We start from the raw sequence: 23,831 nt of genomic DNA, 5'->3' as shown, positions 1-23,831 counted from the left end.
TATTTGCATGCGTTCCACCTTGTTAAGTAAGAAAGACGATCTGAAAGCACAAGCCACCATACCCGGATAAACCTAGCAGGCACGAACAAGAAAAAGTATTACAGAATTCCTGCTTTGTGTCATGAGAACAACCAGTGGGTATTTGGGACCTTTTTTATTTTATACACATGACAAGATTTTACACCAATAGTCAGTTAAATAGTACAAATTTACATTCATGAGGAATGTTAAAAAAAAAACCAAAACAAAACAAACTCAACTAAAAAACCCACTTTTTCCTGTGACCCATAACCCCAACATTTTACAGTGCAGGGGAGAAGGGGCGTGGGGGAGCATCCCAAACAAGTCTCTGAAAAGAAACGACTAACATTTCACATTCCCGCTCAGCACAGGGCCCGTGGTGAGAGTGTAATTTACAGTTCATCCTTCTCTGCTGTAGAGTCCTGTGAAAACAAAAATCAGAAGACGTTCACAGACTAGCCACCAACCCTTACAGGAAGGCTCACATTTAAACTGTTCATATTATTTTCTAGGTTTTTCTGAGATAAGGTTTCTCTGTAGCTTTGAAGCATGTCCTGGAACTAGCTCTGGTAGACCAGGATGGCCTCGAATTCAGAGATCCGCCTGCCTCTGCCTCCCAAGTGCTGGGATTAAATGCGTGCGCCACCACCGCCCAGCTCATACTATTTTGTTTGTAGTTGTTTACTGGCCAAATAATTTAAAACCCACCAATATCAATGTCTAAATCTAAATAATCAAAACTGAAAAATACCTAATGTTAGCCAGGCATGGTAGCGTACATCTTGAATCCTAGCACTTGGGAGGCAGTGACACAGGATTACAGAGTATCCTATCTCAGTGCTCCCCACTCCCCGAATGTTTCCTCACAGGGGCAGCGCTGTGTGTGTGTGATCCATCTGATCTTGTGAATGGTTGGATAAAATAAAGGAGTAAAACCTTCCCCCCTCCAAGCTTCTGAGCTAGGTATCACATGCCCACTCTACATGGACTGACTCCAGTGTGATCAGCTATCAGAAGTCTGTCTGCTAGCCTCAGTCCAGCCCCACTCTCCCCAGACCTTTGTTGTTTCCTGTTCTTCTTCCTCTTCCGTGCCGGCATCCACCTCTTCCTCTTCATCTTGCTCTGTGTCTTCTGCCGTGTCATCTGCTGCATCTTCAGGCTCTTCCTCTGGCTCTTCTTCTACCTACGGGTGACATCCATGAACCTGGTAAATGCCTTCCATCCATTTTCATTTTGCTCTTCAGTTTAAGATTCTAATGGGAGTTTTAATAAGAACTGTAGTAAATCTTTGTTAACGGGGAAACTATCAGAAAGGAAAACACAGGGATGTTCTCCATTTCACATTACTCCAGGGGTTCAGGCATGGAGTAAGTTATTTCTTACAGTGAAAACTAAAGCTTCTCAAACAGTACCACTTAATTAAAACTTGCGGAAGAGCCACGGACACAAACCTGTGCTTCAGGGTCAATGTTGAGACTGAGGCGAAGCATTCTTTCTATTCTGTCTCCATATGCCTTGGTATCTGGTAGAAGATACCCTGACCGAAGTGTTGCTGTTTCAAACAAAACTACAGCAAGGTCCAAGACAGTCTTGTCATCTTCATCTTCCTGAGAGAAGGCACGTTTGGTCACCGTTAGTATTCTGAGTTACACTGGAACCCAGTTTAGACAGGCAGGAGAGGGCACACCGCCACTCACCTTAACCCGCCGCAGCATGTCTTTGATGAGCGGGTGTCTGGGATTAATTTCAAACGTTTTCTTCTGACTGGCATAGTAACTGTTCAGAGACAAGATGAACAATGGTTAAGACACCAATTTTAGGGTCCACATGCCTTATGTATTCTAGCTTTAATTAAAGAAACACTATTGCTTCTCCTAACAGGAGGAGTGGCCACGGCTAGGTTAAAAAAAAAAAATAAAAGGAACTATTTAATGATGACTCCCAAGTAACCAAGTTCTGCTGGGATAAGGAATTGGTTTAATGTCTTCTTCATCCCCTAATACCTTAACTGAGTCATACGGTGATGGGTGCTGCTAAAGGAAATATGAGCCCCTAAAGATTCACTTTTTAAATTAAAAGAATTAAGTTAAATGAAAAGTTTGCAGTGTGTTCTGTACATTCTCATGTTCATTAGCATTTTCCTGGTGACTTCAATGATTTCTGCAACTCCAAGGCCAGAGGATTGATCACACATCCGTCTGGTGGGTCATGATGCAAACGTGGACACCATCCCCACCCCAGACAGGGCTTCTCTGTGTAGTCATGGCTGCCCTGGAGAGAACTTGCTCTGCAGACCAGTGCTGGGATTAAGGCATATGTCACTATCACCTGACCTATGGATGTTATTCTTAACCCAAAGGGAAAATAAGGAAGGTAAGGATGATAGATGGAGCAGATCAGAAAAATGTACATTTGCACAAAGAAGGACAAGAGCTGGCACCATGGTAGGGACATTCCCCAGGCACTTACTTTGTAGAGATGTCCTTGCCTGTCTGGTATGCTTGTGCCTTCATAATCCTCTCCATGTTGCCAGACCATCCATACTGGCTGGCCACAAGAGCACAGGGGGACTCTGTGAGACGCTGCGATACCACGGCCTTTTCAATCTTAGGATAGAAACGTTAGACCCGAGTGAGCATTAGCAGGCAGGCAATGCATCCACCACCCCAGATGATAGACAGGCACTCAGATCAGGAATGACACTTGAGTGACACTGACTCGATCTGTTATTTTTGTTTTGTTTTCAGCTACAGATTTAAACTTAAACCTGTAAAAACTTAAGGCAAAATCAGTAAAATCAATACTGAAGAATAAGAAACTTCTCTAAGATGCAAGCTCATTCCAGCCTGTACTAAATCTGACTCTACTGCTGCTGTGCGGGGCTAGGGCCCGAACCCCGGGTCTTCGGCATGGCAGATGAAGGGGTCACTGAGCTGCAATGAATTTCCTGTTGGTACCCGAGTACCTGAGGCTACAAGCACCACTCTCTACAACCGCTAGTGGTCGCCAAGGCAGCAGGTGTAGACAAGTTTGTGGATAACTCTTGAGTGTAGATGCTGGAGTCTGCCCTCTGCACAGTACCTTGTCCTTAAGGGCCTTGTCTTTCATCCAGTTGAGCAGAGGCTCATATTCCTTCTCTGTTGCCTCCCGGTTTTCCTTGGTTTTCTCACTCTCATCAAACTTCACACCTTCTTTGGCCACGTTCTGGAACCTCTTCCCATCAAACTCAGGAAGGGCCTGAATGCAGTACTCATCCACAGGCTCCGTGAGGTAAATAACTTCATAGCCCTTCTTCAGAAGTCTCTCAACAAATGGGGAAGATTCAGCCTATAAAATTCAAGGAAGCGTGTTTTTAGAGTTCTGCCTTGGCATATTAGCTGCATGCGTCTCTACAGCATGAACTACCGTGTAAAACAAGGACTTGAGTGTCCTTCCTCTAGTGGCCGTGAAAAGCTAAACAATGAACCTCTTCCCCCAAGCACTGACTGCCCAGCAGCAGCATCTCATCTCACCTCCTTCCTGCTTGACCCAGCCATGAAGTAGATTTTGTCCTGTTTTTCCTTCATTCTCTCTACGTACTGATCTAAACTAGTAATGTCAGTTGCGTGGTGAGAAGACTGGAACCTAAGAAGTTTAGCGAGCCTTGTCCGATTTGAGTGGTCTTCAATCACACCAAGCTTGATGTTGGTGCCAAACTCTTTCCAGAAGGTGTCATTGTACTTCTCATCTGCAATCTTCTTGATCATGTCCAGAGTCTTACGGACAAGCTTCTTCCTTATCACCTACAGAAAATGGCAATCTGGTTAGGAGATCCTCGCAAACCTTTGTAGAGACCACGAGGGCAGCAACTGAGACAGCAGAACCATCGCCACTGACTGAGGGACAGGCAGCACACGGCACTCCTTCAGAGGGAGTTAGAATTAGTGTTTGTAATGCTCACCCCACCTAGTCTTCTCCTTACTGCGATGCTGGTGGGAAAGGGCCTTACTGAGGGTCTCCAGGTGACCGTGAGAACACCTAACCTGTTCAGACAGCAGGTGTGTATGTGCGCCTTTCAGTTCTGTTGTATTCAGTGTTGGGGACATGTCAGCTGTGAGTCCCAACAACCCCAAAGGGACAGAAAGAAGTTCCTTTTGTGAGATGGAACTTCACGTTAAGGTAGATGGCCTAACACTCTTAATGACTAGCATGACTTCATGACCTCCCTGCTTTTCCCTTCAAGCTGCTGAGATTACAGGCGGCACTGTCAGGCCTGCCGAGTCCTTCTGGATGGTCAAAGACCACCTAAGCACAGAGTTAGGTTGTTTTCCTCACAGAACATCCTTGTACTCCGACTACAGGGCAAGGAGCCCAGCTCCAAGTCCTCACCTTGAGTAGTTTATGCTGCTGAAGAGTCTCACGGGAAACATTGAGGGGGAGATCATCCGAATCCACCTACGGAGAGCAAGATGCCCACTGAGTAACCAAACAAAAGACCCAACCCTGCTAGACTCCCACTGCTCTTGCCCACGCACCCAATCTTCAGATACTTACAACACCTTTGACGAAGTTCAGGTACTTGGGCATCATATCGTGAAAGTCATCTGTGATGAACACTCGGCGCACATACAGCTGATGGGGACAGAGCAGAGTCACCTTTTGGACATCATGCTTTTAAATCTTAAACTTAGTTGACCATACTTAAAAGCCCACTGACCTTAATATAATCGCTCTTCTTGGATCCATATTCATCAAACAGACCACGAGGAGCAGATGTGGGCACAAATAAGATTGATTTGAAGGTGACCTCCCCTTCTGCAGTGAAGTGGATATAAGCCATGGGGTCATCACTTTCCTGTGGAAAGTGATTTGGTTATTCACGTCATAGGAAGCAGCAGCACAAAGGCTTGCGCTGTATCACCCCCACAGCATTTAGCAGAGACAGCCCCTCACCAAACCAAACCAAAGTGTGGAGGTGGCCCCGAGAGAATGGCTAATGCTGACTCCGTAAGGGTTTTTTGGATGAGGACTGCTAATAACACCACTACTATTGACAGTGACACCAAAGCAGACATTACATTTCATTCCTTCAACACAGGGACCAGAAGCAATACAACTAATTCTACTTTTATATTCTTAGGAGCCAAAATAATTTGTCAGTAAAAGACCCCAGAGAAACAGATTCAGTATCACACAGGACGGTGACGTCTGACAGATTCAGTGTCACACAGGACAGTGACATCTGACTGAAGGGAACTCTCTCAAGGTCATAGTACAGCCATTCAGTATGTTGGAACCCGAACGCCTACCTATGTAAATGGCTCTTAAGGTTTCTGTATCATTTCTCAGGCATCTGGTGAGACCTGCAGATGACTCATCGCATACACACACGCGCACACACATATATGATAAAGATAACTAGTTTAGTCCTAAGTGTCTAGAATAACTCTTGGCTTCTGTACTGCTTCATTAACAAGATGTTGTGTCATGGAATGAACTACTCTCAGAGACTACTCCTAACCAGACACCACTCTCCACGGTTCATGTGAAATTTAAAAGGATTTTGATTGCAAAGTCAGAAAAATTAAGTTAAATTTCATGACTGTTGGCCTCCATACTCTTGCAGTAGACATATGGTTGTTATAAATTTTTTTTTTGCATTATCTTATTGGGAAAAACAGGGATGGAAATCTTATAGTCGCATACCATATTTAAATTAACAAATATGCTGATAATTTTGTACAACTCATTAATAACTTATAGATTTTACCTTTGAAAATGATTTGTAGAAAGCTTTGTATTCATCTTCTTCTACTTCTTTTGATGGTCTCTGCCATATCGGTTTGATATCATTCATAAGCTCCCAATCCCAAACAGTTTTCTCAACCTAAAGTTAAGATATTTGGTAAGTTTCTTTTAGCACTCAATGGTTAACCTACAAGTGACCATAATTTGCTATCTCATATGGATCCTACTAATAAGTTTTTTTAAAAGCAAGGGTCTCTTTTTTTTTATAGGTTTTTTATAAGTTATGGCATTGTGACCCGGATTAGCCTCAGCCTTTCAATTGCTGGGATCACGGGCTAAAAGCAAAGTCTCTCACTCAGTAATGAGCCAGTAATTAACAAGAGAAAGAAAGCAGCCAACATCACAAAGTCAACAATTTCCAGCAACACTTCTACTTTCTCTGCTCCTAATCAGTTAAGAAAATGTTTTGATAATTAATCACAACATGCTAAAGAGGACACAGAAAGCTTACAGGATCTTAAGATTCAGAACATAGAAGGCAGACTTAATACAAAAAGTCAGAAGGTTTATGCAGAGGATTTACGACTATATATATTCCAGGATAACACATAGCACACAAACAAAGGCCTTGTTTCCCCAGCCCCACCCAGAATGAAGCTTCTAGGGATGGAAAGATGGCTGTGGTGAGCACTGACTGACTGGAAAGTGGATTCCCAGTCTCTACCCTGTCGCTCACAACCCTCTCTCTCGCCTGTTTCAGAGGATCTAACACCCTCTTCTGGCCTGCATGGGTACCACACACGCAGTAGTGCATATATACATGCAAGCAAACCACCCATACACTCAAAATAAAAACAAATCAGTTTTTAAGGACGGAAGCTTCTTAAGCCTGTACTTGAGGGTAGAAGCTCTCCTCCTGCAGACCCTAACACCGAGGCTGAGAGCCAGGCTTACTTTCTTAGTCTTTGGTTTCTTCTCTTCTTCCTCCTCCTCTACTGCAGCTTCATCATCAGACTCTTCCTTCTCTTCTTTTGCTGCCTCATCTTCCTCCAGGGGCTCCTCCACAGTCTCGGTCTGTTGGTATAGAAAATACAACTATGGTTAAGCCTGCTGGTTTAATTCCGACCGTCTACAGAGCAGAAAACACTATAAAATGAAAGATCTCCATACAACATACACCCGTCTGTCAAGATTATGCATGACCTTTCTTCAGACTGACCTTGCTACTCCACACGTAGATGGGGAAGTTGATGAACTGAGAATACTTTCGGACGAGATTTTTAATTGTGTCCAATTCAAGGTAATCAGATGCTTCTTCCTTCAAGACAAGACTGAAAGGAGAACAGGCCATCAGATGCAGCTTGCCCAGACTGGCTAGACTGTTACTTCCTGTTACAAGCAGTTCTGTGCAACGACACTGATAGGAAGCACTCCCTCCCCATGAGAAGGCTGTGAGCTAAACATAACATATGGGGGGACGGGAACATCCCCATTTCCTCAAGTAGACAAGTGTTTTCATTAGAAAGCAAAAAATCTGATGATGTTGGAAATTTTCATTTCTTAAGGTGAGAAACAGTTAAACATTGGTACTTTCATAGACTTAGACTGTCATTCTAGAACCAAATGATCAAGTATTTCTAAATAAAAACATGCTAGTACAGTACTTGCTCTGCAAGCTTGAAGACCTGAGTTCGATCCCCGGCAACCATCAAAAGCTGGGCGTAGTGGGGTGCACTTGTCACCCAGCGCAGGACCCTGGAGCTGACCACCCACACCAACCTAAACAAGCTCCACTGCAACCATCTCAGAGGAGAAAAAGTTCCTGACGGAGGAGACTTAAGGCTGTTTTCTGGCTCCCATCCACAAGCATGTGCACAATCACACCCCCACCCAAAACAGAGAGAGAGGAAGAGAGCACACTCTTGAGCACTCAACAGACACACGACCAGTAGCCACCATACTGCACAGTGCTCTACAAAGCTCTACTGGCGGCAGAGCTAGTTTAGCAAGGCTTATTTTCCTTATCCTCCCCCACCAATCAGAAACAAGTCATGGCAGACTGCAAACACAGCAGATTCACCTGGCAAAAAGGAAAAGCTTCTTGGGGGGTGATGGTGTACACTTTTAATCCCAGCACTTGGGAGGCAGAGGCAAGCAACCTCTGATTTTGAGGTCAGCCTGGTCTACAGAGCGAGTTCCAGGACAGCCAGGGCTACACAGAGAAACTCTGTCTTGGAAAAATAAAATAAAAGCCTCACAATCTAGAGGCTCCTACTACCAACAGGATATGATGCAGGTTTTCTAGGGTAACAAGTCTCTGCTCACATATACTGTGTCTTGGTGATATGCAAAGTTCTGGCAGCAACTGGAAGCTGTTGCTTAGACAATTAAGACCAAGTGTTAAGAGTTAATTTCCAGGCTGACAAGATGGCACAGCAGACAAAGGTGCTTGCCTCTAAGCCTCAAGACCTGAGTTACATTCTAGGGACAGAAGGTGAAAATAAAACAGTAGACAATGTCACAGCACTGCTGACCCGGGCTACAGTCAGTCCTGCAGGGCTGTTCATGTATGGCTGGCGCTGTACTGATCGTGTACTGACCAATTCCTGTCACAGCTCCCTAAACAACACAGCATCACCACCCAGGCTGTCACTGCTCCCTAAACACAGTATAACCACCCAGGCTGTCACTGCTCCCTAAACACAGTATAACCACCCAGGCTGTCACTGCTCCTAAACAACACAGCATCACCACCCAGGCTGTCACTGCTCCTAAACAATACAGCATCACCACCCAGGCTGTCACTGCTCCCTAAACACAGTATAACCACCCAGGCTGTCACTGCTCCCTAAACACAGTATAACCACCCAGGCTGTCACTGCTCCCTAAACAACACAGCATCACCACCCAGGCTGTCACTGCTCCTAAACAACACAGCATCACCACCCAGGCTGTCACTGCTCCCTAAACACAGTATAACCACCCAGGCTGTCACTGCTCCTAAACAACACAGCATCACCACCCAGGCTGTCACTGCTCCTAAACAACACAGCATCACCACCCAGGCTGTCACTGCTCCTAAACACAGTATCACCACCCAGGCTGTCACTGCTCCCTAAACACAGTATCACCACTTAGACAGCGCTTACACGGCACTAAAAGTGGATGGAGTATCCAGGAGACTGAGAATATGGGAGGGCGCACAGGTTCTATCAAACGAATGCCGTTTATTGGATGTGGTGTCTGCAGGCAGAGGGAGGGATTCTGTGCTTTGTAAGATGCTGCACTGCTGAGAATGGAGTGTGGACCAGAAGCAGTCCCCCTCCCGCCCCACTCGCACACTAACATTTATGATGTGTACGAGCCAAGTCTGATCAAGAGTGACCAGGAGGGATGCTACCAGATGCCAATTCTCTGACCTCCTCACAGTTCCCAGAGATCTCCTCAGGCTGTCAGTCAGTCAGCAGCTGACTGAGGGGTGAGCGCAGAAACAACACTGAACTGGCTCATGTCTTCTCTCCCTTCTTCCCCATTCTTCAGCTGGGCTGTCCTGCACTGCTCTTGGAGCCTTCAAATACAGCCTGCTTACTGTCTAGAGTATCCATTCCAGAAAGTCTCTGATAACTCTTCCTGAATGTGGGCATCCCTCAGCATGCTTTCTTCCTTGTCACTCCTAAATTATTCTTCATACCCTAACGAGCCTGAGCCCTATTTCCCATCTGAACCCCAAAGCATACCTGGCATTCACAAGGATGGGCGGCTGGTGATGTAAGACTTGAAAAAACGAAATCTTACCGAGGGAAAGAAACCAGATCTGTTGTATAGTTTCATTTGCTTTACTAACCAACCACTGTGCTATGAAACTGTCCCAATGTATCTGAGGCATTATTACAGTTACTACCCCTGATAATCTTGCCAGTCTATTCCTCCACGAACATCTGCCACACTCTCTATTATCCAGGCTTCTTCGAACAACTCAATCTCCTTCTCTAATCTGGAAAACTCAGAGCTACCCCTTTTGTGAGGTCTCCTGTCAGCTTCTCCCTCGGGAGAGCTCACTTCCTATTTGTGCTCTCTGTGTACCACAGCAATCGTAACTTTTGGTACCTAGACCTCTGCACATCTCAAATCTTACTTCCAATGCGACAGCAATTTCCCCATTTTATGGGCTAGAAAGCCAGGGCTCGCAATAAACCATGTGCTTAGAAAGCTTTAACTTGAGAATCGGGATCCCCATTCTATTAGTGTCCGAATCAGTGATACTCACGTGATTGTTGTCCCCCGTCCTAGTGTGTTTCCTCGTGGGTCAGCAATTACAGAGAATTCATTGGAGTCTGATTCCCAGATGTGCTGGGTATCGTTGTTGTGTTTTGATGTGACAATGACCTTATCTGCTACAAGGAAGGCAGAATAGAAACCGACACCAAACTGGCCGATCAGTTCAGAAGTTGACTGGCCATCTTCTTGTGCCTCTGTCATTTTGTTTAGAAACTCGCTTGTTCCAGATTTGGCTATGGTGCCAAGGTTTTTAACCAACTCCTCTCTGGTCATTCCTACACCAGTGTCTGTGACATGCAGCAGGTTCTTCTCTTTATCACACTGAAAGCAAGAAAAGAACCAGAAAGTCAGGCTCCTTAATATTCACATTATGCCAATGCCAGGCTCTCATGGATAAGTTCCCAGCTTGGTCCCAACCAACTCTAGACAGAGATGCGCCACTTCACGGTCTACTCTACGACACTTTTCAAAAACACACCCTAAGAGCACATTGCTTTACATTTTTTAAGCGCAGTGTGTTTAGGAAAAATAGGCAGAGACTTGTTTAAATATCAGAGAACAGATACTAATCCAAATCAAACATTTTGAAGATAAAATCCCAGGAAAACTATTTCACAGAAAACAAAAGGACTAAATTTGAATGATGCCCGATTTCATTAAATAGTCCTGGCTGTCCCCAGGAGCCTGGGAGGATGTACATGCATCCATCCATCCACTGGCCATGTGATCATTTCTGCCCAGTCAAGTTACAAGTAGGAGTGGAGTGTGACTTTCAGGCTGAGGCTTTAATTGACGTGGGACCCTGTGCACCGTGGCAACCAGATCTAGATACTCCAGATGGCTGCTCAGTCAGCCTGTGGAATGACTAAACCCGGACTTGGCTGCCTTCTCCTAAAGGGCCAGGTAGTATCCATTTTTGGTTTCAGGAGCCATAAGGCCCTGTTACAGTGATCACTGCCATCGTAGACAAGCATTCACAGCATAACTAGCACGACTGTATTCCAATATGTCTAACAGAATAGGTAACGTCAGATTTGTCCCACAAGCAGCCCTAAGACTTGCAACCAAACCCATTGTGACTAGCAAGTCATTTTCCACTGTATAATAGAATGTTATACCCACTGTATCCAACTGATGGAGAGCCTGGCTTCTGAGCATCCTCTTTAAAAAGGAAACAGTTGAGGTAAGCTTACCTTAATCTTGACTGTCAACTCTTCATTTCCCGCAAGTGCGTTCTCATCAGTCAGAGAGATAAGCCTAATCTTGTCTAAAGCATCAGAAGCATTTGAAATCAATTCTCTCAGGAAAATCTAGAAGTCAGATTAACACTGAGATTAACCCTCCAGTACAGTAATTTGTTGGTTTCCATGCCAAAGTCCTCATTTCTCCCCCAAAACATGAAAAGACAAACTCTTTATGGTACAGGACGGCTTCACTGTCCCCATAAAAAGCCAGGCGTGGCTCTTTATAAAAAGGACTGTGACAACTACAAGGGAATACTCTCCTCCCACCCTCCATCGCTACACCTCAGAGCTGGGCCTGTGTGACTGCCCTAGGCAGCAGGCCATAAGCATATTCTGAGCTAAAAGGCAAGACTGGGAAAGCGTCTAATCCCCTCCTCCCCTAAACAGCGGCAATTCTTATTCATTTCTAGTGTGTATTTAAACTTTACAATCACCATATACTTAAATCTTCACAATCCACTACCAAAGGCTGCAAGCGCTACCACAGGGGCACAAACTGCTGTCCTAAGCCTGTGACACCCACCTCTTTATTTTTGTACAGTGAATTGATGATCAGTTTCATCATCCTGTTAACTTCAGCTTGGAAGGCAAACTTCTCAGACTTCTCTCTAAGTTCTCTGATCTGGGATGCATTTAACCCGTCCAGCTGAATAGCCTCTTCCTCCCTAAGGAAATCAAAACAGATAAGCAAATACTTAGCGTTCATTCTTAGGAGAGTCTCCAGTCAGGAAAGAGGGGCCTCTGAAGACTGTCTCGCTAAAGGGTGAAATGTATGCCTTTATAAGATGTCACTATGGTGGCGCATGCCTTTAATCCCAGCACTCGGGAGGCAGAGGCAGGCGGATCTCTGAGTTCGAGACCAGCTTGGTCTACAGAGCTAGTTCCAGGACAGGCTCCAAAGCCACAGAGAAACCCTGTCTCGAAAAACCAACAAAAAAATAAAATAAAATGTCACTAATGCAACAGCTCATTTTCATGACAGTAATGGGTTGTTTAACACTCGGGTGGAAATAGTTCTTAAAATTCCTAGGAAAACAAACCCAGCTCTCCTCTACTGAGAAGCAAGTTTCTCATGTACGGCTGCTCTCACAGTGAGCATTTTATATTACGGTCACTAATCCCTAAGAGGCCAAAATTTAAAACATTGTTCACCCATTGTACAAAGTGCATTTCAAAGTTACTAAGTTCTTCAACAAACGAGCTAAGCCAATGTCACGTCTTTTGTCGGTTTCTAGAGAGTTCCCAGTATGAGCTGTACAGCCTGCAGTATCCCGACCATCTATTTTCAGATTCTAGGCTTCTCCCCAGAACCTCACTCTGCTTTCCTCCTTGACTCAGCAGTGGCTCTTAGCAGCAGGAGAGATTTCTGTAGGCAGATAACTGGGTCCTCCTAAGAATTCCTGATTACTTTGTATCACTGGCAACTGGCTGTTCCTCAGTTTGGAGCAGGGAGAAAAGCAGCCCCTGTGTCCCACAGACTTCCAGAGCTTATCAACACAGTTTCAAGTGCACCAACCTCTGCACGACTTCATCATCTGTCCTTGAGCCTTCTCGGCTTTTACCCAGGTCCTCTTCCACCGTCCCATCCACATCGACTTCATCATCAGCTCTAACGAACCCTGAGGAAGGAGGTCAAATAAAAAACTCTCAAACACTACTGCTTTCTCTCCTCCGTTCAAAGAACAAGACCAAACGGGGCAACAGTTAAAGTTAACAAAATTCAACAAGATGTGGGGATGTACTGATTTTAATAACCAGTGTCAAACCTCAGAGTTAGTGTTTGTTCTGAGGTTTCAATGTAAATACTCAAGACCCCCAGGAGACTCGGGAAGACCAGGCAGTTATCACTTCTGTCCAGCGTTCCTCCGAAACGAGGCAGTGAGTGACACAGGCCCCACCGACATCCACACGTGTTGCACACAGCGTGGAGGCCTCTACACTGGCTAAGCAGAACCGTGGGCCTCCCTTAGTTATCACAGGTCAGAATGCAAACAGGGTTTGTGCAACTTCTGGAGAGGGGAACCGAAATCCGGCCCCAGAGGGAAGACATGTCAAGGACTGCGCTCCAAGCACTTCGGTATCGGACACGGGGCCACCGCCACGACGCTGGCCTCAGGCCACGCGCTTGCAAACCCTGCTTCGGGAAACGAAAACACACTTCCGAAGGATCGGAGAGCAGGGGCCGGGGGTCCTCAGGTCGTGGTGGTCAAAGGTCGGATCTGATGACCAAAGTGTTTAGGGAGGGGCCCGCGCAAGGCTCCCCCGGGAGGAGAGTTCGAGAGGCCGCGCCCTGCCAGCGAGACTTCGGGGAGCGATCCTGCTCCATCCGCAAGGCATTTAAATGTCCCGGCTCCGAGTGGCCTCTTCCTAGAAGTCTCGGGGCAAGCATCATCATCACCCGAGTCTCCTTAGAAGAAGGGAGACGGCCCCCTGCACCCTCTGCAGCTCCTGGCGGCCCCCTCCCAGGCTCAACGCCCCCAGAACGTTCGAGAAGCGGTCGCGCCGAAGGTGGGGGGGGCATCCGCTGATGCCCGATCACTCACCGAAGGTCAGCAGGACGCAGCAGAGGCCCAACACCCACAGGACCCTCATGGTGAGCGGACGGAGAGTCTCAAGTCCTCTTCAGTCGCAGGAGCCGCCTCCGCCCCCCCACCCCGAGTCCTCAGGTCCTCACACCTCCAGCCGCGCGGTCGATCCGCCCACTAAACCGCGCGCAGGTCGAGCCGCTTTTTCACCCCGCTGCCTGCGGGCGGGGGACGGGAAACACGAACACACCAATCGCGCCTCACCACGCACTCTCGGCACCCAATGGGGACGCGCTGGGGGGACCCCAGCCCACCAATTGGAACTGTCCAGGTGCGGTGCCCGATGCCCGAAGCGTGGCTCCTTCTGATTGGGCTTGGCCAGCAGCTTTCCTCCAATCGGATGGCTCCGCGGGCCCCTCACACGCCGGGCCACCCCTTGACCTGGGAAGCCTTGGCCTCCGAGGAAAACCGTCCAATGAACGCAAGCGCAGAGCACGTCCGTCCTTTCCTAGAGGTCCCGGGGAACCACTTCCGGCTCCTACAGAACGTTTATTCCGTGACTAGGGGAAACCGTAGCCAAGACAACGCATTTTTTTATCCTTTTTCCCGTCTCCGACGGGGGTCACGTTGGGAGCCATTTCAGCCCTACGTTCGCCGTCACCTCTCTGTTCGGCGTTGTTTTTCGAAATAGAGGAATATATAGGGGGTTGAATACCCTCCCGGGTGCGTGTGGATGGGGGGGGGGGGGAGGAAAGAAACTACAGTTCCCGGCATGCAACGCGCTAGGCTTATGAATGCTGGGAGTCGTAGTCTTTGGCATCTAAGCCAGTTTGGCGTAGTTTGGTCTTTGCGCACTCTCCTGTCTCGGGTCTGCGGGGAATTGTGTGCTGAGTGATCTAGGACTTCCATCTCATTGCAGATTAGGTCTATGCTTGTTTCAGGACTCTAATGCACACAGTCTTCAGAGGCGGACCTGGAAAGCCGCCCCGCGTGGCCCCAGCCAGAGGGCGAGCCCTGAATTCTGGGCTCCGCCTGTGGCCGATGGTGGCACGCGGGTTTCCAGGTCGGCCTTCCAGTGTGTCACTCCGGGCTCCTGGAGCCTTCAGCTCCACCTGGCGTTTCGCTGCCCGCATCTCCTGACCTTTCTTGGCTTAGTTTGCAGTAGAGGATGACTGAGTTTCCCAATCCCGACGAGGGACGCTTTAAGGACTCAAGCTCCTTTGACATCCCCATAAATACCAAGGAACGACCTGGCAGTCCCACAGCCTCTCCACGAATCAGCAGCACCGCGCGCTGGTGAAGTCCAGGCTAGCACAGAACAGGAAAGGACATTTGCTGATACTTGAGAGCAAAAGCCGCAGGGCTTGCGAATAGCCTGGACCGTGTCTTTGAAACTTCGTAGAAACCTCTTTCCGCCTTCCGAAAGACACTAAAGGGGCCCCCTCTGGCGAGGGAAGTCCCTAACGCCAGCTTGTGTATTCTGAAATGTTTTCTAAACTCTTTAGACTTATTTTTAACACATTTTCCACCAGCGCGTGTGTCTTTTGACACACCTGCTCCATCACCGCTTCCTCCAAGAAAACTGGAGTTGTTTTCTGAGCATCCAAATTCCTAAAGGCAGGCTTTTCAGTGACAGTGTCCCTTTGTCAACTTCCAAATTCAGACTTGCTGATCTTGAATCTGTGGTTTGGTGTTTACATAATGTGGCGATGCCTTATTTACATCTGCCTGATTTACCTACCTTTACCGAAGCACAGAGAAGCCTAAGACGCAGGCTTTATGCCTCTCTGTTTGTGTTTGTATAGCACATACCAGGATCTTATTTCTTTCTGTTTTCAAAAAAAGATGTCCGTTTCCCGTTTCTGCGTTTGACAGCACTTTTTTTTTTTTTTTAAATGGAGCAAGTAAGCATCTGTTCTGAAACTGCGTACAGATACATCTTAACTGGCCAGTGGGGGCTGGGGGCAGATTGGGGCTGCACCTGGGAGGAACTGAGAATGAGATTTGTCCTCCAAAATAAAACTGCTGTTTGTGGGGAGAAGTTTCTGCAGATGATGGGAGAGAGAGAGAGAGAGAGAGAGAGAGAGAGAGAGAGAGAGGAGAGAGCTTGCAGAAGAGGTGGTCGGGCCTCATCTGACTCAACTTTGCTCTTTTGATCCTTTGAGCTTGCTGGCTGAGTTCCCTGTAAAATAAATGGGTATCCGAGGAGAGGCCCAGCGGATAAAATGATTACTCCATTTGCACTATGACCTGAGTTAGGATTCTCAGTCCTTGCGTAAACGTCAGACGCTGGTTTGTAGCCCCAGTGCTGGGGGTGGGGTGGTGAAGGTAGGGACAGTGCTCTCAGGCCAGACTACTTAGTCAAAATAACAAACTCCGGGTTCAGTGAGAGGAACACACACACACACACACACACACACACACACACACACACGCAGTTTCTGGGGTTCCTAGTGAGTTTTCCTCTTGTCCGTTTTTCTGACTTTTGTCCTCTGACCCATCTCTAGTTTCCATTTTGCTCTGTCCTTCTTCCCCCAGCGCCATACTGGATGGGGTTTTTAAGCTCCTTACCTTTGGATCTGATTCTCTTGCTTCCTAGTGAGCCACCCTGTGAGTGCTGGGGACTGAACCCTGGTCCTCTTCACGAACAAGTGTTCTTATCCACGGAGCCATCTCTCTGTGTAGCCGTGGCTGTCCTGGAACTCACTGTGTAGACAGGTCTGGCCTCCACTCGCCGCTGCCTCCCAGTTGCTGGGATTAAAGCAGTGCACCATCAGTCCTGGCTAGTTCTCTTTACCACATATGTTTATGGCTACTACTGTGAATGGCTACCTTGGTTGTGATTTTTGTCATAGTTCTTGAGCAGCTCTAAGGCCTTTGGTCCCCTGACTTGCAGTTAAACTTGGAAGGAAAATCCAGATAGGCAAAGGGGAATACAGTTGGGGGTATGAATAGCTCCCCCAGATATATATATATATATATATATATATATATATATATATATACACTCAGGACCTCTGGAGGAGCAGCCAGTGCTCTTAACCACTGAACCATTCCTCCAACCCCATGGGCAGTTGTTTTCATGGGCAGGAGACTGACTTACAGTCTCCTGACACTTCAGGTCTATCCTCTATAATGTGGAGACATTGTAATGAACACATTCTGAGTCAGCCTGCTCTGTGGATAAATCTTGATATCCGGGCTCCTGTGATGATCCGGTGGGTAAAGACACTTGCTACCACCAAGTTTGCTAATCCGAGCTCATTCCCCGGAACCATGTGGTGGAGGCAGAAGACTGCCTCTCCAAAGTCCTCCTCTGCCGTCTTCCCGTTGGCTGTGGCACACACACGCCCCCACCCTCAATAAGTAAATTAATTATAAAGTAACTGTGACTTTGGACACGTTGCTTATCCTGTCGAAATTTTTGCTTCCTGATCTGTGTGGTAGGGTGGTGGTCTCTCTCTCGTGGGATTATTGAAGCAATCCAATGCAGAGACTTCATACGTTTTTAAAAAAAGGCATGGGCTTAAATGTTGTTAGGCGATCTTAGGAACTGTTTTATGTTTCTGACATGTTTTACCATAAAGGAATAAATATAATTTAAAAAGTAATATCTGGCGTGGAAGTAAGGTGTATCGAGAAAAAGCTCGAATGGTGAAGTGGTTTTTGTAACTATGTTTAGCCCTCGCAGGCATATAGCTGTGGCTTCATTGGAGTGTTTTCCGTTAGCTCAGTGGGATTAAATTCCAGCAGGTGGGATGTATGTGAGCTTGTAGAACTGAAGATGAAGCCACAGAGCCCAATCGGTTCTGGGATACAGACTTTGCTTGGCCACCGCCACATTCTTGATCTTGGTCTTTGGCCTGTTTTCCCCCATGCTGTCCTCTGCTTTGTACCTATTTCCGTTCTTGCTCTGGCCGTCATGAGTCCTCGTGGCTGTTGCGGCTCCTCTTGACTTAGCATCCATTTGTGGACTTGCCTTCCTTTTCTCTCCATCACCCTGCATTGGTCTTTATGTTTCTATGGGGCAGAAGTAGCGGTTGGTCAGAGGACCTGGGAAGGTGGGCTGGGACTCTGGGGAAAGATGGAAGCACTGTGTCCTTTGTCTTATGTGTCGTTAGTTCTTCCGCTAAAGGTTTGGGGGGAGTCAGAGAAGGACACAAGCTGCTGGTCATCCTAAAATACATCTGTTTGCCCTTTCCTGCCCTTCCGTAACCAGACTGACTGCGGCATCTCTTCCTCAGGACACAATTAATTCAAGACGCAACTTCAGCAAAGCTGACTGGTTGTGAAGAGGACAGCTGAGGAGGACACTCAAGCTATGGACCTTGGCCGTTGAGCCAGGCTACAACTTGTCTAGTTCCAAGTGTGACGTCACCCCTAAGCTGCTGAAATGAACCCGAAGTCAAGCGAACCTGTAGCAAGGTACAGCAGCCAACCCATCTTAAAACTCCAGAAACCCATCCGACCGTACATCTGCTCCACTCTAGACGACTTCCAAGAAGAGAGAGACTTCTTGGCCAACACCATCTTCCCTCGACTTAATGACTTCTGCAGCCCCCGGGGCACCTACTTCAAAGCTGTGGACCTGAGGTGGTCCGCTGTGAAGGTCCGTAAGTCCTTCACCTCCAACCTGTTCCGCCAGCATGCCTGTCTGCGCTCACAGAGCCTGAAGCTCTGCCTTGACTACGTGGATAGCTGCTTCCCCTTCTTCATCTGCCTGCTGGGGCAGACCTACGGGGATTTCCTCCCTGGCTACACACCCTTCGTGTTCACCAAGGTCAAGGACTTCACAAGTCTGTCCAAGGGTGAACAAAATCTGTACATCGCTGCCAAAAATGGCTACCCTTGGGTCCTGAAGACTCCCACCTGCAGCCTGACGGAGTTTGAGATCATGCAGGCGGCATTTCAGAAGGAATCCCCATTTCAATTCTTCTACTTCCGGACCTCGAACTTGCTGCTGAGGACTTTCAGCGAGGAGGAGGAGGAGGAAGAGCTGTCCCCAGCTTCTCTGATGAAACAAGAAGAAAAGCTGAGAGTTGGAAAACTGAAGGCCAAGATCATTGGTAAAGGGCTTCAGGTCAGATTCTACAGAGACCTGGACGAGTTGGGGGAGATGGTTTTCAAGGACTGGTCTGCCGTTGTGGAAAAGCTCTACCCAGCCCCTACGATCATGGAAAACATAGGTCAGTAAATGTAGGGATGGCTAGGTCCGCCATTAGCAATCAGTGTCTCATGGGTCTTCTGGAGAAGGAATTAAAAAAAGAAATTTAATGTGTGTGTGTGTGTGTGTGTGTGTGTGCGTGTGTGTGTATGTATGTGTGTGTGTGTGTACACGCATGCACCATGACTACACCATGGTGCCTTTGAAGGGCAGAGGACAACTTGGGGAGTCATTTTTTTCCCCTTTGTCCTGTGGAGGCAAAATCTCTCACTTCTGGTGGCCAGCATACTCCCACATACTGGCCCACAGTTTCCTGTCTCCACTTCCCATCCCACAGTGCCAGGGTGACAGATTCCAGCTCTTACATCTGGCTTTTTGTGAGCTGCAGTAACAGAACTCAGGTAATCCAGTTTGTGCAGGGAGTGGCTTTGGCCTGCTGAGGCAGCTCGCTGGCCCAGAAAGGGACTTTCAAATAGTTGAATATACTTACTAATCATTTTAAATTTTTACCATAATCTTGTAGCATATGTTGCTCTCTTTAAATATATAGTTGTGTGTGTGTGTGTTTGTGCATGCGCCTGAGTGCACGCATACACACTGTGTTCATGCAGGAGCCTGAGGAGGTCAGAAGAAAGTGTCAGAACCCCTGGAACTAGAGTTCTAGGCAGCTGTGGGCCAGCAATGGATGCTGGGAACTGAACCTGGGTGCTCCGTCAGAGGACTCTTGGCACTTACCGCGCACCTGGAGATTATTAGAAGTTAGAGCAGAGAAGACCCAGAACACTGGCATCCACATGTAGATCTAGAGGGGCGTTTTCTCCCAGGCTCGATTTTTGTCCCCTCTGGTCTCATCTGCAGAGAATCGTGGTTGTCATAAGTGAAGAAAAGCACCGTGTCTAGTGGGTAGAGGCTGGGGATGTAACTGCACAGGACAGACCTCCACGATGCCGGTTGTCTGGTCCTAAACGCCAGTGTGCCACAGTTAGGGAAGGATCCTTTATTGTCTAGTGATGTGTGCATAGTGTCACATTTAACCTTTAAGGTGTAGCTCTTGAAGGATAACCTTCTGGTCTGGCTGATGAGCGTGTGAAAACGGCCGTGCCATGGTTAAGCATCTTCCCAGTGACACACGACTCCTAAGGGACCCATCCAGGTCTTCAGGTCAGGCTCCTCTGATTCTCACATCCTTGTCTGCGCATCCTTTACTGCTCCGCGGAATCCACGAATTAACTAATATTCCATTCTGGGTCTGCTGGATTAGAATTTGCATTTTAGGGAGCTGACTAGGAGATTTGCACACAAGCTAAAGTGAGAAGCCCCGCCCCACATCATATCGCCTCCGAACGCAGTGGTTTAGTTAGGGTTCTGAAAGTAATGTCCTGTGAGTGTTCACATGGGCGATTTGAAAAGCCAGCAGCCCTTAAGAGTGCGGCAGGGGTTCTTCACCCAGACAGGCTTCAGGACGGAAAGCTCGTCAAGCAGCATGAAAGGAGAATTGTCCACATGCATGTGGTGTGTTTACGGGTAAGAAGATGACTACGTTTGGTCGCATGCTCAAGGAACAAGGCACAAATGTTGCAGTTTCTAATGCAAGGGCCAGTGATGTGGGCATACAACGTCCCAGTAGCTGGTGTATTCTCAGATCCTGTCTGGGACCAGAGAGTCACGAGGCCTTATAATGTGATTAGGAGCGGGGGTGGGTGTGGTGATGACTGAGTGCTGGTGACGTGAAACTGTTTGTCAGCCAAACCATGAGGGACCCCAGAAAAGAACATGGTCAGTCTGTCAGTCTTTTGGTTGTAGGTGACGTCAATAGAAAAGGAGGCTCACAGAGTTTGGGCCCTGTTCCATCCTATTGCCTTAAAACTTGCTTACAGAACCGCAGAGGCGGGGCTTAGCTCTGGTTCCTGTAGGCTTCATCCCGGTGCTCAAATGGCAGCCCTGGGCTTGGGTCTCAGCTGGGATCTGCTGTCCTGATGTGGGCTCAACACCTTGAAGTCCCTGTCATGGAAGGAAAACCAACTGCAGCAGCTCCAGGGTCAAAGTCAGAAGGATTGACTCTGAGTCTTAGAGTGGGGGGTCTTCTGTCTCTGAGTGCCTGAACTAGGTCATATGTTTGTATTTGACTCAGTCACTGGGGCCAAAAAAAAAAAAAAGTGATGTTCTGCTGAGCTAATCTTGTATCGGGAAGAGCAGTCATGAGCTGAAGAATGAGAACTGAGGCCGAATGAGGCCCAGATGCTAATCCAGGGCGGCTCCTGAAGTGCGGTGCAAGCCAGGGGATGCGAGGCGGCCAGGAAAAGAATGGCTGCGGGGACAGGGTTCCGGACTCTCGGTCCAGCCTGTGCTAGGTCCTAGAGTTTCCAGTTCCAAGCTGTTGAGTTTGCAAGTTACTCTTGATAAGCACTGGTTTCTTGTATAAAACAGATCGACAGTAAATACCTCGAAAGTAAAAAAAAAAAAAAAAAAAAAAAAAGCGAAGCATCTAAACACAGTGCCCAGAACATGTTAGCCCGAGGAAATTCTACCAAGGACGAATGACAACAAATGGGATCTGGAAGAGTACCTGCATCTGACTAAAGTTCAAACTGCGGTTCATATTAATTAATATTCTTTTATTGATCTCAACCTGAAACCTACCTGATTAACAGTCACTAGTGTGTAAAAGAATCGGGCTTTTCTGTATGTCTGGATTAAGGCCCCCTTATTTCGTTACGGTATTTATGTTAGTTCTTGAATGTTCTGGATATGCATGCGTGTGTATGATGTGCATGTGTCTGTAGAGGGCACTTGTGCTGCAGTAGGCATGTGGAGGCCAGAGGGTAGCACCGAAGAATTGCTTTTCTCCTTCTTTCAGGGATAAACTCAGGTCTTGTCGGGCCTCATTAGCCCTCGGTTTTGAATATTATCGGAAGGTTAGCTTACTTTAGACTTCCTTCTTGTTTCACTCTTACTTTCAAATTGAGTTATTATTGGGGCTGGAGAGATGGCTCACAGGTTAAGAGCACTGATTGCTCTTCCGGAGGTCCTGAGTTCAATTCCCAGCAACCACATAGTGGCTCACAACCATCTATAATGAGATCTGGTGCCCTCTTCTGGCATACAAACATACATGGAAGGAATGTTGTATACATAATAAATAAATAAATCTTTAAAACAAAACAAAACAAAACAAAACAAAAAAAATTGAGTTATTATTAAAGGGGCCACAAGGAAAGAATTTAACACCTGTTTCCAAAACATTTTTATAATTTATGTAATATAAATAATTTACATTAATATTATTTAATTGTACATTTATAATTTATATAATATAAACAATTGATATTATAGAACCCATTATGAATCTTCTTATTCATTGAGTGTATATAAATCCATTTAAGAACAAAGCCTGGGGGCTGAAGAGATGGCTCAGCAGTTAAGAGTGCATATGCTCTTGCCAAGGGCCTGAGTTCAGTTCCCAGCACCCCCTCAGGCGGCTCACAATTACCTTAACCTCAGCTCCAGGTGATCCGGCACCTTCTGGGGTCAGAGAGCACCTGCACTCAGAGCACAGACCTCACATGCATACTCACACATACGTACACACATGTAATTTGAATAAAATAAAAAATCTCCATGGGGCACAAAAAGCTTATCAACTAGCTGAGACCACAGCCAGAGATGTTTGTTTGTTTGTTTTTTGTAAGACTGTGGCAGAGGCCTATTTCTGAACCCACTTTTGTTTTTGTTTTTGTTTTTTCAAGACAAGGTTTCTCTGTAGCTTTGGTGCCTATCCTGGAACTAGCTCTTGTAGACCAGGCTGGCCTTGAACTCATAGAGATCCGGCTGTCTCTGCCTCCCAAGTGCTGGGATTAAAGGTGTGCGCCACCACTGCCCGGCTTGAACCCACCTTTTTATAGTAGGGGCACCAAGCATTAGGTCTGAACAAAGGAATTTCTACAATCTCAAGGTAAAACTCAGATACAGATTGCCTTACTTTACAATCTCTATTAATAGAGTTTCTCAGTTAAACTAGTGTTTGTACTTAATCTATTGTCTGCCTTGGTACTTTCAGATAGTGTTTACTGAAGCTCTGTGCTCTCCCCTTTGATGCTGCCAGTTTCACATAGCAGGGATAATGCGTAACCCAGAGGTCATATATCTCTTTCCTAAAAGTTGACTCAGCTCATATCCGTAGGCTAGCTCTCAGTTTGCAGAGAGATGCTCTGGCTTTGTAAATAGAGCTATGGGTTGTAAAGCAGAGTAACCCACTGCTAATAGTTCATCCTCAAGCTGCTGAGAAAGCTGCTGAGAGTCTCTTCTCATTCTCCTAGGCTTACATTTATACTTTTTTTTATTTCTACATTCCTATTTTTGGAATCCACATTTTTATATTCTCATTCTCGGACCCTTCCTCATCCTCATGCTGATCATCTTGTTTCAGCGAGGACTTGACTCTTAGAAGTTCCATGACACATGGATGGAAATGCTAGCTTTCAAAATAAATGTCAGGTCCTTCTACTGTTCACAGAGAAACCGATGCAGTGGTGGTCAAGGTTAGTTCAGGAGACTTGTAAGGTCCTCCTAAATTCTGTTGAAGCTCTTGGATCTTAGAGCTGGCCTTGGCCAAACTGGGTGTCTAAGTCTATTCTGGGCCGAATCTCAACCTCAGGGAGGCCCAGTTAGTTGTGGAGGTACAAGCTGTGTCTTTTGGGAATCTACCAGACCACGTTTGTTTTGTTTCATTTATTGATACTCTCCTTCATTCCCCACCTCCCATGTCTGCAAGCAGATTAAACTTGGGAATACGCGTCTCTTCAAAGACAGGAGGGTATTTTGGTAGGCCAGAACGCCCTGACCCTAACCAGGCAGTGGGTTTGGAACTGAAGC

At 46.8% G+C, this 23,831-nt stretch overlaps 2 protein-coding genes across 4 annotated transcripts in view; one reads left to right on the top strand and one right to left on the bottom strand.

Moving 5' to 3' along the window:
* Positions 1–139: 139 nt before the first annotated feature.
* On the bottom strand, positions 140–13,989 carry Hsp90b1 (heat shock protein 90 beta family member 1). The gene is made up of 18 exons (XM_041665596.1): positions 13,814–13,989; positions 12,787–12,889; positions 11,794–11,935; positions 11,220–11,336; positions 10,016–10,347; positions 6,968–7,079; positions 6,703–6,822; positions 5,771–5,887; positions 4,718–4,855; positions 4,555–4,632; positions 4,390–4,455; positions 3,534–3,803; positions 3,103–3,348; positions 2,491–2,627; positions 1,719–1,797; positions 1,473–1,628; positions 1,079–1,204; positions 140–443 (listed from the first exon to the last, which is right to left on the bottom strand). Exons 1-18 carry the CDS (start codon positions 13,860–13,862, stop codon positions 414–416), a joined length of 2,418 nt encoding a protein of 805 aa, XP_041521530.1. The 5' UTR covers positions 13,863–13,989; the 3' UTR covers positions 140–413.
* A 4,061-nt stretch (positions 13,990–18,050) lies between these two features.
* LOC121460714 (tetratricopeptide repeat protein 41-like) overlaps positions 18,051–23,831 on the top strand; it is a 44,636-nt gene continuing 38,855 nt past the window's right edge. For all 3 annotated transcript variants that reach the window (XM_041671201.1, XM_041671192.1, XM_041671181.1), the window contains exon 1: positions 18,051–18,981. In XM_041671201.1, the coding sequence (XP_041527135.1) occupies positions 18,189–18,981 (793 nt within the window). In that variant the 5' untranslated portion in view covers positions 18,051–18,188. The remainder of the gene's footprint in view (positions 18,982–23,831) is intronic.

This window comes from Microtus oregoni, unplaced genomic scaffold, assembly GCF_018167655.1.
Source record: "Microtus oregoni isolate MIOR12 unplaced genomic scaffold, Mior012 000001F_ref0000356, whole genome shotgun sequence".
NCBI classification, from domain to species: domain Eukaryota; kingdom Metazoa; phylum Chordata; class Mammalia; order Rodentia; family Cricetidae; genus Microtus; species Microtus oregoni.
This window is presented reverse-complemented; position numbering and strand designations above follow the sequence as displayed.